Raw genomic sequence first — 18,644 nt, forward strand, 5'->3', positions numbered from 1 at the left:
CACCTTTTTAACTCAAGCCTGTGAAATCTTGTACTCAGCATTTTTATTGCACAAAAAGTTCATGTTATACACACTGGCCATTAGGCTTACATCAGTCATTTGGTTTGTGAATAAAACGCTATACCCACACAGAAACATCAGAACTAGCTCCAGAGGCTAGGTAAAGCTCAAGCAACAGATAAATGCAGCTGAAATTTTGAAAACCCACTCCAGCCACACTGTATTCAAGTAAGAATGCAAACATTTGATGCAAAAATCAAAAAAAAGAATTTGTGAACATCCCAACAAAAGACAAAGTTGGTCTAAAAGCAGTATAATGATCTCAGGAAAGCAAAATGTATGTATGACAAATCTTCTGTTTTCTTTAACAAGATACCCAGGTCTGGGTTGCACAAGAAAGCCACCATCTAACTAATAAAGCAATGGATGTTATCCAAGTGCAACGAGGCAGGATGTTATCCTTTGCAACTGAGGCAGCAGCAAACTGGATTTAGACTACAAACTTCCAGTTGCAACAGTATGCAGCAGTATGCAGTAGTATAGCACTGGGCCACAGTAAACACAATATTCTTGTTAGTCGTGTCTTTTATAGAATCATAGAATCATAGAATAGTTAGGGTTGGAAAGTACCTCAAGATCATCAAGCTCCAACCCCCCTACCATGGGCAGGGACACCTTGCTCTAAACTGTATTACCCAAGGCCTCATCCAACCTGGCCTTGAACACTGCCAGGGATGGAGCACTCACAACCTCCCTGGACAACCTATTCCAGTTACTCACCACCCTAACAGGAAAGAATTTCCTCCTTATATCCAATCTAAACTTCCCCTGTTTAACTTTTAACCCATTACACCTTGTCCTGTCACTACAGTCCCTAATGAAGAGCCCATCCCCAGCACCCCTATAGGCCCTCTTCAGATACTGGAAGGCTGCTATGAGATCTCGACGCAGCCTTCTCTTCTCCAGGCTGAACAGCCCCAACTTTCTCAGCCAATCTTCATATGGGAGGTGCTCCAGCCCCCTGATCATTCTCGTGGCCCTCCTCTGGACTTGTCTCAACAGATCCATGCCTTTTTTATGTTGAGGACACCAGAACTGCACACAATACTTCAGGTGAGGTCTCATGAGAGCAGAATAAAGGGGCAGGATCACATCCTTCGACCCACTGGTCACGTTCCTTTTGATGCAGCAAAGGATACGGTTGGCTTTCTGGGCTGCAAGCACACATTGAAGCCGGCTCATGTTCATTTTCTCATCGACCAGCTCAAGTCCTCTTCCTTGGGCTGCTCTGAATCTCTTCTCTGCCCAGCCTGTAGCTGTGTCTGGGATTGCTCTGACCCAGGTGTAGGACCTTGCACTTGGCATGGTTAAACTTCATGAGGTTGGCATCAGCCCACCTCACAAGCAAGTCAAGGTCCCTCTGGATGGCATTCCTTCCCTCCAGCGTATCAACCGAACCACACAGCTTGGTGTCATCGGCAAACTTCCTGAGGGCGCACTCAATCCCACTGTCCATGTCAGCGATGAAGATGTTAAACAAGACCGGTCCCAACACCGATCCCTGAGGGACACCACTTGTAACTGGTCTCCACCCAGACACTGAGCCATTGACCACAACTCTTTGTGTGTGGCCATCCAGCCAGTTCTTTATCCACCAAGTGGTCCATTCATCAAATTGATGTTTCTCCAATTTAGAGACAAGAATGTCGTGTGGGACAGTGTCAAACGCTTTACATAAGTCCAGGTAGATGACATCAACTGCTCTACCGCTGTCCATCAGTTCTATAGCCCCATCAGAGAAGGCCACCAAATTGTTCAGGCAGGATTTCCCCTTGGTGAAGCCATGCTGGCTGTCTCCAAGCACCTTGTTGTTTTTCATGTGCCTTAGCATGCCTTCCAGGAGAATCTGCTCCAAGATTTTGCCAGGCACAGAGGTGAGACTGACTGGTCTGTAATTCCCCGGGTCATCCATTTTCCCCTTCTTGAAAATGGGGGTTATATTTCCCTTTTTCCAGTCGTCGGGAATGTCACCTGACTTCCATGATTTTTCAAATATGATGGCCAGCGGCTTAGCAACTTCATTCGCCAGCTCCTTCAGGTCCCACGGATGGATTTCATCAGGACCCAAGTGGAGGAATATGCTGCCACAATTCTCTTGGTGTTGCTGTGACAACAAACCACAGTGCTAAGTAATTGTGATGGTACCTACAGTGTTATCTGTGTATCACATTACCCTGTTAGAGGCCTGCACTCAACTGCTAAAGAAACAATCACAATCTCAGAATCTGAATTTGCCCATTTCTCATCCCCAGAAGGATGAATTCCCTCTGCAAATGTTTCCATGCAGCTACAAAACCACATACAGAATATCTAACTATAACAATAAAACCTATCAGAAGTGCCAATGTTTTCCAGGATTACTGTAGCCCACACAGCACTTAATACTTTGTAGAGATGCCAAGCAGTCAAAATAGAATTTGCTCTATTCTGAAAGAATCAACTGATCTGAAAAACTATAATCAAACTTTATCACCTAGGAAAGAGGTGATTTCTATTCCTTTAATGATCCAATCTCTGTTGATGCTGGTAAAGCAAAAGTATTACCAGAAGCATGCTTTATTCTTTCTCACCTGTAGTTATATAGTATAGTTTCTCACCTGCACTTCTGAATACTGCCGGAGTTCACTGGATTGCACCACTGCTCTAGACAGAACTCAGCCTGATCTAAAGTATGTCCATTTGATTTACAAAATGAACTTCAGGTGCAACAACAGTCCTCTCACTTTCCTCTGACCAGAACAAATTTTAATTGAATGTGAAAAAATAAGATAAACGACAGGCAACAGAACTTATTATCTAATTCAGCTTCTTCAAAAGCCCTGGGAGTGTATGATCATTGCCTAATATTCCTCTTGCCTCATTTTAACTACAGCCTTAAACACAAAAGGAAATGAGAGACCTAAATTAAATAGTCTCTTTTCAAGTGTGAAAACTTTAAAGTAGCATCACAAAGGGGACATTAATCCCTGAACTGGCTGAAACAATTATGTTTTCATAAAGCAAGCTTTTCCATGATATTTATGAAGCATATAACATAAGACTTGCCCAGAATATTTCAGCTCTTTGCAGCAAACAAATGTATCCTTCATATCTCATTCTAGTATTATTCATAAGACACCAGAGAAGACATGTTTGTGGAAAAGATCTTCAGCAAGAAAAACCCACCGTATACCCTGATCAGTTTTTCTTGCAGTGATTTTTGCAAATACAGCAACAACTTTGGATACATAAAAAAAGGTTTAAAAAATATTTAATAAATGCAAATATACCTTAACATGCACAGCATATAAGCAAGGCAATCCTTTTTAATTTGGCATTTTAGTAAATCAAGCTGGTTTTCAAGTGACCAGATGCTCATAAAGGGGCAGGACCATGTAGCTGCACTGGAGAAAGCATGACCTCCTTTCTCATAAGCAATTAACTTTTAAATTGGTTCCCCTACAATGTAATTTCATCCTAACTGCAAAAAAATCTTTGCCATTGCCAGTCATTACTGCAATATTAATAGCCCTATTCAGCCAACAACTGAATGAGTTCACAGTGCTTCACCATAATTTCAAGCTATATATACACACCTTGCATATCACTAGCACCAAAATGTAACTGATATAATTTCTCTTCTTTGAAAATGTCTAATTTATTCATAATTCCAAGCATCTTCAGTTAGGCAGCAATTACAAAACTTCAGTTTTTGTTCAGCATCCAAGATCTGACTGCTCCTCTTTTTCAAAACATAATTCACATAAGACACTGTATAGAATACTTAACAAATGTACTGTTTCATGTAGTTTTGGAGGACACTTCATGCTTCAGGACTCATACTTCAGGAAATTCTCAACATAAAAAGACAAAGAACACCACAGAAAAATTCAGGAGTTAGGATCCCTGATTTGCCACTAATAAAACCAGAACTAACTCATCTAACAGTGGCCTCTAAATAGAAATCAATTTGTCAAGCATCATTTCAGCATCACCATGGATTTGCAAAACCACAAATAGCACAGACCTCTAAAATTCCTAACTATAGCACACTTAAGAAAGTAACCCACAGTAAAACACCTATTTAGTTTAGTTAGAAGCCATGAAGTAACATTCAAATGTTTAAGCAAAGACCACAAGTTCTACTAGCTAAAAATATTTATATTAAAAATAATGCAAGAATTTTAGTTCACTGACCTGCAGGAATACTTTGTCAGCATGTAAAATTAGGCAACTGTTTACCTCCAGTAGATTGGCAAGAAAATGGACAAGTCAGTCTTAATTTAAACCATCACCACAGCTACTACTATAACCACAGCAAAACACACACACACAACTGTGTCAGAGCCTTAATGGCTGTTGTTAAGACAGCGTAAGTATCACATACTGGGCGCCCAAGAACTAGAGGGATGTTGACTACAGTAAGGTATTTCTGAAGCATCATTTGGAATTGAATTTATTGGAGAGAGAAGTTCTATCTCAACCAACAGACAGGAGTAACCTGTATGACTACAGGATATTATCTAGTGACTCTTATCAATGCTTCACGACTATTTGAAAAAGAAAACCTCTAAGTTAATTCTAATGCCATATGCAGTAGACCTAACTGAGAGAGCAAGAGAATTATCTGCAGTCTGCCTAGCACACTTTCCAGCTAGAAACATACAGACAAATCCACACATTACTATTTCTTCTACCTTTCAAACAATTGGGAGCAACTAGAAACTCACTCTCTACTTTCAGTTCTCAGACAAGAAAAGGGCAGAGAAGGGGGAGTGAAAGCCTTCTTTAACTCCCCATCTTCTCCCTTGATTAGGTTTAGACAAATTAGTATTTATTAGAAATTGATTCCTACCACCTTGCAGCAGAAGACATAAGCAGCCTGGACTCACACTGCCATTCTTATATAGCTGAAATGAGCAAAGAAAATCACTCTGGGTGTTTGGGGGTTTTTTCAGCAGCAATGGGGGGGAACAATGGACATTAAATTAAAAACAGGCACTTTTCTGAAAAGGAGATGGGTCCTCTTAACACGTACAAATATACATTGCACTCACATTCTAAGCAACATTAATTACAATGCATAGAATTGCATCACTTCATACACAAAGAACTTTTAAGCATTTTTGCAACTGTTTGAGTATCTCGTTTGAATGGAGCTGCTCCAACATTAATCCATCCACAACTCATCCAGATTATAAAATTATTTCTTGCCATGTCACATGTGACATTATCTTGAAACAGAAAACAGAGTGCTACAACACCACAGTACTTAAGTTTAGATTAATAGCTGAATTCAAAAAGGACATACCCACTGCTGGTGCATCGTATTCATCCCCAAGTAAAATTTCAGGAGCAGAATATGCAAGAGATCCACAGCTTGTGGTGAGCTTCTTTCCAGGCTGAAATTTATTGCTGAATCCAAAATCAGTCAATTTCACAAGTCCTTGTTTTTCAAAGAAGACCACGTTCTCTGGCTTTAAGTCTCTGTGAACTACATGCAGTTTATGGCAGTAGGATATAGCATGAACTATTTGAGCAAAATATTTTTTTGCCAGATCCTCACTCAAACCTTCTTCATGTTTCATGATGTAATCAAACATATCTCCTCCATCACCTAGCTCTAAGATAAGATAAAGCTTAGTCTGGGTATCAATCACTTCATACAGTCGTACTATATTGGGATGTTGCACTAGTTTCATGCATCTAACCTCTTGAAAAAGATGTCCAGTGGCTAAAGTGTCTAGTTTGGTCTTGTCAATTACTTTTACTGCTACTTTTTCACCTGTAAAGACATGCCGAGCAAGTTTGACCACAGCAAAATGGCCTCTGCCCAAAGTTTTATCCAAGTCATACAATCCTGCAATTTTTCCATCGTATCCTCGCTTGAAGCCTGCCATTCTGCTTCAGAAGATGATATAATATTTAAGCTCTTTGGAAGTGCGATCTTTTCATATACGAGTATCTGATGAAAATAAATAGCCCATTGTCACTGCCAAGCATACCTAAAAATAAAGGATAAGATTATGCATTTGTGTAAAAATATGCAAAATTATTACCCTGTAATCCTCCTAAAGTCATACGGGCACATATTTACAGACTACTTATGAAGTTCTTCAGGGGTTTTTGTAAAGGGTTTGATAAGCCATGTTGTGTTAACCAACAAATTTCTGAAATCACAACAGGGCAACAATGAAAATTTCTCTTAAACAGTGGCCTTCACATTTTTGAATTAAAAACCTTGCAAGCAACACTTGAAAAAGTCAACATTATGAGGACTGTTAAAACTGGCAAATCTGAAATATGTTAACTTTTACAGCTACATCAGAAACCAGCCAGGCAGCACAGAACACTGACAAGATGAACATGCTTAATTTACTTAGTTTTGACATAGAATCATAGAATAGTTAGGGTTGGAAAGGACCTCAAGATCATCAGGCTCCAACCCCCTGCCATGGGACACATATTCCTTCATGTTGTAGCATGAAACAGTAGTAATATAAAGTTTTGAGTACTTTCTCCTTTTTAACAGCTTCTTGTTTAGCAAAGCTCAGACTGACTTAAAAGGCTTAATTTTGTTACTCTAGTTTGAGCATTATCAATCAATACTGTAATTACAACAAACAAAGCTTTATAGGCTGAAATGAAACATTTGGCTTGGATGTACTCTTACTGCTAAACAAAGAAGTCTTGCTAAATATTTTGACTGGAATTATAAAAACTGGTGATAAAAAGTTTGTATGTAGGCTGCATATGTTCAGCAGTCCTGAAAATGAGCCAGAAGGGGAAAAAAGTGTGAAGGAAGGGAAGAGAACTCAAAGGTTCAGCTTACTTACGCTGAACTCCCTCTTACCAGTTAATCTGGCATTTAAGCAAACAAGATCCAACTTATATAACATTCATATTCAAACCTGGTTTTTAAGGTCTTGTGTCCCATTGCCATTTTTTTCTTTTTTTCACATTTAAAACTTCCCCAAAACTTTTCCTGCATCTTTAACTTAGATTGATAATTACATAAAAATCTGTAGCTATCAAAAAGCTAACCATTTCTCCCACTCTGAGTGCAAAGTAGCTAGAAATATTAAAATTAGAGGGCTTACTGCCAACTCACAATACAGAAAACAGCTCTCTAGCATGTATTTTCCATTTCAAAACTGAACTTCAGAAAAAAAATCTCTGAAAATCAATCTGGCAAACAAACTGACCCTTAGTTATTCTCAAGTCAAAATGTAAGCACTAGATTAAAACCACTCCCTGCTAAACAAGTTATTTCACAGGCAGTGAAACTAATGAACCTGGTTTCATATGGATTCAATTACAAGGCTGAGGGTCCTATGAGGATTCTCTGATGTTTAGCAATCTCACCTTGCTGCTTCTCTCAGCAGGAGCCATGGTGTAACCTCTTCTCTATGCAGCTGTCTACTTCCATTAAGTCCGTGGGAATTCAGTTTGAGACCTCCACCCCTGTAAAATTCGAATGAAATCAATCAACTTCTGAAACCTCGTAACTTAGACAAAGAACAGGGTTAAGTGTAACAATTGCAAACATTGGGCTGTGGGGTTTTTCTTTAAAGATTATGATCCTTCTTTAAAAAACTTCACCGGGTTTTGTGTTACTGTACCCTTTCATTCTGCTACTAAGCTCTATGTGCTTCAGATGCTCTTCGAAAAACCATTTCACTGGAAGATGCCACAGAATCAAAACTGGGGTTGGCATTATCTGCTTCCCATCACATCCCATACTGCTCATCTTACAAAGTTTCCCCTACCATTCCCAGTGAATCATGTAATACCATCCCATCCTTATTTCAGAAAGTACAAAACTAGTTTAGAACATGCTACATTAAACTGAACACCCATGCCAAACACTCTCCTATCCGTTACAGGTTGCACAGGGAAGAACACAGTACAAAGGCAAACACAATAAACAATGAAACTCCTTATCTGTAAAAGATGTAAAACCTTCTTTACATCAGAGCGCAGTGGCTTAGTGTTTAATAATGCTTGACAGATTTCACCCCAGCTCTCATGAAACTGGACAGGTGCTTTATTAAGGCATGTGAATTTTCAGTACCAAGAACATCCTGCAATAAGGAGTTTAACAGCTTAACTTGGTGCTGCAAGAAGAACCACTTCCTCTTGCTTGTTTTAATCCTGATAACTTGTGCATCTTCTCATTCACCGTCTGTTCCAAAACAAGAACTATCATTATAGGTTGTCCAGGGAGGTTGTGAATGCTTCATCCCTGGCAGTGTTCAAGGCTAGGTTGGACAAGGTCTTGGGTAATATGGTTTAGGGCGAGGTGTCCCTGCCCATGGCAGGGGTGTTGGAACTTGATGATCTTAAGGTCCTTTCCAACCCTAACTATTCTATGATTTACCTTGCCTCAAGCAACTCAGTTTTAGCTTCCTCTCTTCCCAGCTTCAGTGGAATCTTGTTCAAGTCCTAGTCTGTCACTTCTTTTAGAAGTTACTCTTTTTTTTTCTACTACTACTGAGCACTGACATAATGTTTTCATTTAATGTTTTATTATTGCTTTACAACATTCTGTGATACTGACCTAACACCCAAATAGACTAATGAAAAATAGTCTATGTAAACGCAAAAACCACCTAACCTTAACCTGTATGACACAACAGGGGAGATACTAATCAGCTGTGCCACATGTGGTTGTGTGACTCAAGTCTCAACCCTAAAAAGGCTGCAAGCATTTAAACAAAAACAAAAAACCAAAAAAACACCACTCTCCCCCACAGAAACATGCTTTATAAAACTCCTGTCTTCACAGCATGCTAATCAGATTCTTCATAGCTTCTAAAGAAATAAAAGAAAAAAGAGCACATAAAGACAACTTTTTTAACTGCCATTAGGACATCATACCTCCTTACAAATCTGTTTTACTCATAATGCATTCTATACTCAATACTTTATGCTGAACTACTCCAGTTTAGCACTTAAGATCACTTAAATTTAAAAAACAACTTTAAAGTCATGTCAAAAAACAGACACTTGATTCCTATGCAATTGAAGTTACCAAGTTATCATGAAAAACTCTCTAAGGAGGCATGGCTTTAAGAGAGATTTTCTGTTAAGTCTTGGATTAAAAAACAACACCTGCAGACAAGACAGCTTTTTTAGTGCATGGCAAAAAATGTTACTGAAAGAGATAAGGAAGATGGAGGTAAAAAAGCACCAGTCAATTTTGAATTTGCTGTCCTATCTTAAATTCAAGAAGGTTCCATCCCTGGCAGGGCAAAAAGGAGAGAGCAAACCCAACCAGATGTAACAATGCAACTTGTCTGAATTGAAGTAACTACAACACTCAGCAGTAAGGAAAGATTTATACTAATTATTTTGTTCTCTTGGCATATTTTCAACCATCTTTGTACAAACTCAACAACTGATTTATCACTTAGTGATGAAATACACAACAACATTGCTGGCACAAAATTCCAGCAAAAATCAGTTACACTTAAGCCATGGAGTAATACATCATACAGTACTCAATAGGATAAAAGCTGACAGAAACGTAAGATAAACTATGGTCACTAATGTTGCAGCCCCATTACCAGAAATAAAATTAATACAGACTCGTTAACGGTTTAACATAAAGTTTCCATAATAACAGACCAACTAACCTTTTAATTCTGTGGGTTTAAAATAAAACTTCAGACATGAATCTCCCGCAGCTAAACACAAGCATCTCACACCCACATATGGTTTGAAGGGAACATACAAAATTAAGAATAGTTCAGTAATAGGAAATGGATGCAAAGCTGTCACAGTGCATAGATACAAGCTTGATCACAATTTAAATATGCTACTTAAAGGATCTCAGTTGCAATAAATACGTTTCAGAGAAGTAATTTTTTTTTCTTAGTTGCTCTCTGGAATAAGAAAGCAGAATTTTGAAAGCACTTAAGGATCAACCAAGACTGCAGTTTCACAAGGTACCAGTTTTCAAACTGAAGCCTCTTTAAGACCCTTTCTTTACAGCTGTTTCCTTAGTTACATCAGTAAAGCTTTTGGAGCAAAATATAAATGGAACTACCCAAAACTTCCAGATTTAACACATCTACTTACCATCACACTCCAAACTGCTAGCTTTAATGACAGATCATTTCATTGATCCAGTTTACAGTCTGACTTCATGTCCATTTTTACCAAATGAAGGAGCTGCAAACTGCAGCACACAACAAAATTTCAATCAGCCATACTTTGCCAGCAAGCAGAACTACAGCCTCAGGAAAAAACACTTAAGAGACAGTTATATCACAAAATATATCTGCCTTTCGTTTTATTCACATTATCTCAAGTCCTTTATGAGTTCATTTTTCAGCACTGAGTTTTCTAGTTGGTGAGATTACTAACATGAAGCTACACCCTTCATACTCATTTTATGCAATGTCAACATTTGCCAGTAAACAGCTCCAGAACAGAGCCTTCCTTCCATAGACACTCAAATACCCTATCTCACAAAATACTTCAAACAGCTTCTGCAGAAGCTGTTTTGTAATATTACATGCATACTATTAAGAAGCTTAACAACAGTACTGTGACTCAACCGTCTTTAAAAGATGTATGAATAGATCTCTAACGGATCTGTTTAGAAAAACAGCACCTTTCAGAAACACTAGTTTTCCTTTCAGCAATTCATCCTGTTCAAAATTTTTATTAGATTATAAATTACATACAAGACCAGCCTAATGCATCTTACCTTAATGTGTGTATTAGCTTCTTCAGAAAATGAAGATTCAAGGTCCCATTTCAACAAAATGTTTTAATACTATCAATGTAAAAACTTCCCTGCATTATCAGGCTAACAGATACGAAAGTTAAAGTAATCTTTACTGTGACTAGTCTGTCTACAGCTAACCATTCCTGCCTCCCTTCAGGATAAATGGAGATTCAGTCACAGATAAGAGTCGATGATAAAACAAATTGCACCCTGAAGCAGATAGCTAAACAGATCAAATGAATCATCTCTTAAAAGCACACATTTTCATTTTCTGTAACAGGAGTTTAGCATGACTAGTTCAGTGGATGCATACACTACACACATCCACAAGACACATTAAATAATTTTCACTGTTTCTCCTTTTGCTCTCTTTTGTCTCAGATGAGTAAAAGCATCTATAGCAATTATTTATTTACTACACAATTATATGGTAAGAATAAGATTTACGTTGCTAGTCATCTTAGAAATAGTAAACCAAAATTTGACATAAACTGCTCAGAGATCCAGAAGCAATTTTTTTACTCTGAAAACAATGTGTACAGACCATTAGAATCTGAAAGCAAACTGAAGCAAATATCAACCCAGTACATAAACTGTGCAAGTATAATTTTCTACATTTTTTCCAATATTTCCTGCCAATTTTTATCTGCCATCCTACTGTAAAATACCTCCACAACCTAATGTATGAGCCTTTAAAAACAGTTTATCTTTGTTACTATATGAGCCACTGTTATATGTAATGATGCCTTCACCAGTGTGTCAAACTGCTTTCCCCAAGAGGGTTTTTGATCACTTTTATATAAGGGAAAGCCAATATGCTAGAAATTGGTACAAAGTGTTGCAAGACTGAACTGTGAAGAACATACACACCAAACTGCACCATGCATACACACGTATCTTCCCCTTGACTGATTACAAACCCCATAAGCTATCCTGCTCCTGACAAGTTCCATAATAAAACACTACACCAGATCTTTTCAAGGTGTAAATGCACTGCTTTTATTTTCGTATTAGCCACAGCATCAGCTTCCACCTCATACTACATTACTAAAATGACAAGATGTATCAGCAAATCTCTCTACCATTCAGCATGGCTACAGCTAAAATGATGAAGAGTTACCAAGTAGTTCTATGCTCCAAACATAAAGGAAGAATTAACCTGCAGGATCTAACTGTATTCCTTACTTTTATATAGCCTTTAGAATTTTGTTCTGAAAGATATGAGAGCTGCCAATTGCAGAAGCTTTGCCATTAAATATTTGACAAACCTGGAGTGAAATGTCAGTTTTTCACTGTTTCAGAATGTATTGCAGGCATGAGAGCTACTGATGCCTAGCCTTAACTCTTCCAGAAATAAAAACAAACAAAAATAAACCCAGAAATAAAAACAAAAGCCCTAACAAAGAATGCTTCAACCCTTAAGGTCCATTATCCAGTGAAGAGCCAGCAGCAGAAATATCTGACAGGCCAATAAACTTAATACAACGTTGCTCCTCAACCTATAAACAAAAGGCTGGAGGAGATAGGGGTAATATTATAGATTTGAGAAGAAATTAAAGTTACTAATGTTATTTTGTAATAGAAAATTATGAAAGCCTGCATTACCTGAGACCTAAGAGCAAGACTCTGAGGTGGCTCCGATGTATGAGAAAAATTAAACTTACAATGCATGATTCAGGATATCACCAATTAGAAAGTACACTTATTTCTTAGACAAGAAGTTCCCATTGAGACCTACAGATTACTGTCTACCATTCTGTTTTCTTGAAGATTAGTACAGTCACATCAAGCATGTAAAGTTTAAGCTTTCCTCTTTCACACAGGTTTACGAATCTGTTGTGAGTGGTTTGCAGAACACCAGCGAAGAGCAAACTAAAATATGAGAACTGTGTTGTAGAGCCTCACTAGATAGTTGGTATCTCTGTGAAAATCATCTTCAACACAGGCAAGTACAAAACACCACTGGATTTGGTTTAGTCATTCAAAACCTCATTTTTAAACAGTCAAGAAGGTTCATTTATGAATATACTCTTTCTCCTGGGTTCAGCAGTAGCAGTCATTTTTCTCCTTCTTAGTAGCTGGTGCAGTGCTGTGTTTTTGACTTTCAGCCTGGGACACACTGCTGATAACACCAATGTTTCTAGTTGCTGCTCAGTAATGTTTACTCTTACCAAGGACTTTTGAGTCTCATGCTCTGCCAGGGAGGAGGGGAAGCCAAGAGGAAGCAGAGACAGGACACCTGACCCGAACTAGCCAAAGAGGTATTCCATACCACATCACGTCATGCCCACTATATAAACTGGGAGCAGCTACCCAGAAGAGCTAGATCACTGCTCGGTCGGGCGGGGTATCGGTCAGCGGGTGGTGAGTGATTGTATTCTCTTCCCTTGTTATTTCCCTTATCATTATTACTGGTGGTAGCAGTAGTGGTATTATACCTTAGTTACTGGACTGCTCTTAACTAGTGGGAGTTACATTCTTTCAATTCTCTTCCCCATCCCTCCACGAGCGGGAGGGAGGAAGGGGGGAGGTGAGAGAGTGAGCTGCGTGGCTGGGCTTAAACTACAACACTCTTCCCACAACACCCCCCACACCCCCTCCCCTAAAATAAAAAAATCCAACAACAAAAAACTAGGGACATGAAACTGACTATGAAATACTTTTCATATCAGACAAAAATCATTATTGTGATTCCTGACGGTATCACCATCTTTTAGAAAGGACACTACACCTTTATTTCCAGAAAACCTACTACAGGAACTTCACAAAAAACAGACAACTCTGATTTCTGTTTCACCAATCTGGACTCTCTTAGAGGAATCACCTCATCTACTCCATGTTCATGAATCCTCAAAATTGTTTCGCCTGTTTCAAATGTCTATTTATTAACATGACCACATTGTTTTCTCATGCCAGACAGTGTAGCAGAGACCACCAACAGAAGCCCTAAACATTCCACATTAATCAATGAAAACTCCAGTGTGGCTTAACATTTTAATAAGTTACCACTGTTGTAACACCTAACTTGATCTTTTATGGGTCAATTCAGGATCACAAACATGGTTTTTATTCTGTGTCAAGGGAGGTGAAATCATCAAATGCTAGGTCAAATATGAGTTTTCAGATGCAAACGTGTATACATATTGTTAATACCTATGTCATGGTTTAACCCCAGCCAGCAACTAACCACCACAAAGCCACTCAACTCCTTCCTCCCTCCCCATGGGGTGGGAGAAGAATCGGGGGAAAAAGGTAAAAAGTCACGGGTTGAGGTAAGAACAGTTTAATAATTGAACTGAAGTAAAATCTCAACACAACAAAAAAGTAAGGAAATGGGATGCAGGGCTCAGAAAGGAGAACAGAACAAACAAAATCCCCCAATGATGTACAATACAGTTGCTCAGCACGTGCTAACCAATGCCTTCCCTGTCTCTGAGTAGCAGGGTATGGAGTATCTCTTGGACTAGTTTGGGTCAGCTGTCCTGGCTGGGCTCCCTCCCATGGCGAGCAATAATAATGTCTATTAAATTTCTTGAGAACAAGCTCTCAGCTCAAATATCAAAGCAGCTTCATTTGTTTAGCAATACATTTGGTAACATAAAACTTAAGTACAGAATTGACTTAACTTGCCACTGAGATACTAACATTTTCCATTTAGGATACAAACTACTTAAATGTTAAGAATCAGATCGACTCCAATCTCCAGTCTATTCTTCATCCTCATTTATAGCATTCTAATCCTATAGCATCCATACCAGTTAGGAACTGGCAGACACCTGAAATTCAACATGATTCAACATGAACTAAAACTACAGAAGTCTAAGCTATCATCTTACCTCTCAAGTAAAGTTGGTTTAAGTCCAGCCAGTTAACCAGACAGTAGACCGCTGCAGAAAACACAGAATGATACATGAAGAGTAACAACCAGGCTGTCGAATTCAGTGTGACATTCATGTCTCAACACTGTTGAAGATCACTGTAAACTGAGAGATTCAACTTCGCAGAAAGTGAACATACTCAGTTTTATATTTCACAAGTACAAAAAAAATACACAGCACTTTTCCCTCATTCAGTTTTAACATTGGTGACCTATCAACTTATATATCCTAGAACTCTGCCAGGGTAAATTATCTTAGAATTGCAAGTGAACATACAGTTTTTCAAATCCTCTTAAGCTCTTACATAATACTGTTATGTGTATTAAACCAACAGCTACTTTACATTATTACAGAAGCTGCAGCATTCCAGTTCAGTGCTTGAAAATAGCTTGACAAGGAAGATGCACAAAACCTCAGAGGTTACTAAAGCAAAGAGCGCATGAAATTTAATACTACTATATTCATAATAAACTACAGTTCAACCTGATATACAAAAGGTAGTGTCCCTGATCTGAACCACATGTCATCCATTACTTAAGACATAATTAGAAAATACTATTAAATAGGAATGGACAGTTCATCAATACAGTTTCAGCATTTCAGTGAAATTTTGAAAGCAGACAAAATCCAAGAAAAAGTGCATTATTTCATGAGAGATTCTGAGGAAAACCAAGCGGCACCAGGATATTGTGCCCTTGAAAGCAAGGCAGGCAAAGCAAGACAAAGGCACTGGCTTGGCATTACAGTTGCTACTAGAATAAAAAGTACCATGATACATTGAAGGTATAGACTGCAAAATTATTCAAGTAAGATATTGAAGGCAAGTTGTTAGAGCTTTAGAAGAGACCGGGCTGGTCAGAACAGTGTGCAAGGAAGAGAACTAATGTAAGCAGAGTATCTGTAGTAGCCTATCAGCATGTATACTCTTAACATGCTATTTGTTTAGAATATTCAGAGAGCAGACTACGTATCTACAGTGCAACCACCCACAGCACATGAGAATATCAGTTTTCACAGCCAGATGGCTCAAAGAACAGCAATAACCTGTACAAAAGTATCTGTATTTTCTTGCTTCTTAATTGTGCAAAACCAAAAAAACAGCCAAACAGAAAACCCAGAGCAGTTTATCACTAAGTCCATTTAAGATGTCAACTTCCCTCTTCCCTGTTTTTGTTGGAAGCTTCAGGTGTGGATCACAAAGACTCTCTTAAAAAAAGCCAGATGAATGTGCTGTTTTAAATGATATATGGGCTCCCAGGCATTACTCCAGCATTCAGGTTAGCTTCTTTTCCCAAACATTTGAAAAATCATTCTACCACTCTCCTGGTGATTTACACTATTCTGGAAAAATGTGAGACAAGATTAGACATTCTCTTCCTTAACTTAAATGGTTAAGTCTTTAAATCTGGATGCTTTCATGAACTAGAAGTAAAAGGGGCAGCTATTAGCCTATTTAAGTTAACATTTCAACATACTCCTTAAGGTAAGATCCAATTACATTCCGTAGCAATGACTGTTAGCTCTTGCAAGTTTATTTAAGATTCGTTCTAAGGATTAGCAATAGCACAAAACCACCAGCCAAATTCCCACTTCCTGTGATATACAGCGATCAAAAAAATCCCAACCCTTCATTAACCCAGTTCCTAATGGTGCATGCCTTGCAAGACCTGCTTATTTCCAACCTAATACGTATTTGCCTGTAAACACTTCTATATAGAATTCATTTTGCTCAGATTCATTAAACTGATCCTTCCCCAGAGCCTGACGATCTAAATATACCCATAATAAACAACTCCAAAAAGCAGCCTATATGACTAAGTAGTGACTGCACTACAGAGGGCAGGCATAAGCAGATTTACATGCAATTCATTCATGCTAGATGGCTGTAAACCATATAATACACTTCAGCTCCAGGAACTGCAATTGTACCATTAATGAAACCACTTCTTTGCATATCTGCTCTTAATAAGCCCTTGAAAGCAAGATGATCAGTAAGAAACTATCTTCATATAAGCAAAAACCCAAAGCTTTTTATATGCCCATATACCTTTGTAAAGAGTTCTCCTCTTCACAGGTGTTTCAGCACAGAATCATATCACAGAATGGTTTGGGTTGGCAAGGGCCTTAAATTAAACCCTTACCAATAAAGCTATTCAATCTGAAAATAGGTCACATTTGCCTCCAGCCATCCTCTGGTCAATACAGGCTTTTTTCCTCGTGGATACTCTCCAATACTTTATCTAGTGTACTTCTTAGGAAAAAAAAAAAAAAAAAGAAAAAGATAAAAAGGAAAAAACCCCAAACAAAATCCCCTACCAAACTGAACCACATAGGTCCATCCTTCAGCTATTACCAAGACTGTACATCAACCACAAACATCATCTTCCATAAATTTAACCTGTGGAGTACCATCTGGGTGCCAAAACATACCTAGCAGAAAGCACCGAGACCTCTATCCAGGGCTCACCTACTCATCCCACCGATTCTATAACGATCCAAAGGCAGCAAATTCAGTACAAGAAGTGTATTGACGGAAGTAATACACGCATCCACAAAGATACTCGTGGCATAACTGCTCCGTCAGGAACACGTTCCAGCTCCGCGCAGGAAGCCACCCGCTTGCATTCAGAGCGAACCTGTTGGCTACGCACCCGGTTCCGAGGGGCAAGATGCACCGTCATTCCCCCCAAACGCAACCGTGACCGGACCGACTCCGTAACAGGAGAGCTTTCGCCTCCCTTGTTTATCTCTTTTTGACTTAAGCGACAGCAAGTACAAGGCGGAGCGGAGGAGGGCGGGGGTGCCACAGTGATCCCCGGTGCGCCGCGCCAGGGTGGGCAGTCAGGGTCAGCCGCGCCGCGAGGAGCCGGCCACACGCGCTGTTGCCTCGGAGGGGGACAGGGCTCGCGTGGGGGGCACCAGAGGCTCCCGCCAGGATCCCACCGTCCCCACCGCAGTAACACACTCGCTTCTCTCCTCCCTCTCCCTCTTCAAATTCCACTCCTCCTGCCCCGCGCGGCACCGACACACCGACCTTCGGCGGCCCGGAAGAGTCCCCCTCACCGCCTCCTCCTGGGCCGAAGCCGCCATTGGGCCAGCAGGGGAGCACTCGGCAGACGACGTCGGCTCCGGGAGAAACGGAAAAGCGAAGGGAGGGGAGGAAGATACCCCAACACACCCCACCGGCCAGGCCCAAGCTGAACCCGGCCCAACCCCGCCGCAACTTACTGCCTGCGGCAGCGGCGTCTCCTTCTCGGGCCGCCGCGCCCCGCGTCGCCCCCTGCATGAGCAGCACCCCCCGCGACTGCCCTCGGGAGCGGCGGGGCGGACGGGGAGCGCGGCGGGAAGGGAGGGAAAAGATCGAAGACCGCAGCGAGGAATCTCGGTCGGGGCGCGTGGGCTCCGGCTCCTCGCTTATCTGTGCCTGCCTGGCCGTCGCTCCGCCGGGCCGGGCCCTGCCGCTGCAGCGGCTCCGAGCCGCAACCGACAACAACGCCCGTGATGGCTCGCGGAGAGACGTTGTGACGTTGGGGGGGGGGGGGAGAGGGAAGTGGGGGCGAGGCGGGGCAACGGACACCCACGCGAGCCCGCGAGCCGCGCCTGCGCGGCTGGGAGGCGGTGGCATTGCCGTCATGGCGGGCCAATGGCGGGTGGGAGGGGTGAGGAGCAGTAGACTGAGGGCAGGGTAGGCGGGGACAGCTAAGGGGAAGAGGGTGAGGCGGCCGGCGGCTAAGGGGGGAGAGGGTTCGTTTCGGGAGCTATTCAGCCTGGAAATGTCACAAATTAGAGCTCAGAGGAGGAAGGACCGGCGGAGGTCTGAAGACAGGGCGAAGTCCGCTGGCCCTCCGCCTGGGTGGCGGCTGCCCTCCTCCCTCTGGAGAGCTAATTAAATGCAATGAAATGGCCAACCGCTGATGCGATCGCAAGTGAAAGGGGTAGAAATAATAAGCTATTAATGAGGGTACAGAGAAGGTGACCCTTGCGTCCTG

The 18,644-nt window shown here is 40.6% G+C and overlaps 2 protein-coding genes across 3 annotated transcripts in view; both read right to left on the bottom strand.

Moving 5' to 3' along the window:
* Nucleotides 1-17,969, bottom strand: part of SNRK (SNF related kinase) — a 40,200-nt gene extending 22,231 nt beyond the window's left edge. Inside the window, exons 1-3 of one of the 2 annotated variants that reach the window (XM_061365313.1) lie at nucleotides 17,884-17,969; nucleotides 7,405-7,503; nucleotides 5,351-6,044 (exon numbers count right to left, since the gene is read on the bottom strand). In XM_061365313.1, the coding sequence (XP_061221297.1) occupies nucleotides 5,351-5,939 (589 nt within the window). In that variant the 5' untranslated portion in view covers nucleotides 5,940-6,044; nucleotides 7,405-7,503; nucleotides 17,884-17,969. Of the gene's footprint in view, nucleotides 1-5,350; nucleotides 6,045-7,404; nucleotides 7,504-16,796; nucleotides 16,883-17,883 lie in introns of those variants that run through there. The other variant, XM_061365312.1, reaches the window with a different exon arrangement.
* ABHD5 (abhydrolase domain containing 5, lysophosphatidic acid acyltransferase) overlaps nucleotides 1-18,644 on the bottom strand; it is a 294,222-nt gene that overhangs the window by 209,238 nt on the left and 66,340 nt on the right. The window lies entirely within an intron of this gene.

Source organism: Neopsephotus bourkii, unplaced genomic scaffold, assembly GCF_033783945.1.
Source record: "Neopsephotus bourkii isolate Nb327-2 ecotype Australia unplaced genomic scaffold, CSIRO-AGI_Nbou_v1 NB_1280, whole genome shotgun sequence".
Classification (NCBI taxonomy): Eukaryota; Metazoa; Chordata; class Aves; order Psittaciformes; family Psittacidae; genus Neopsephotus; species Neopsephotus bourkii.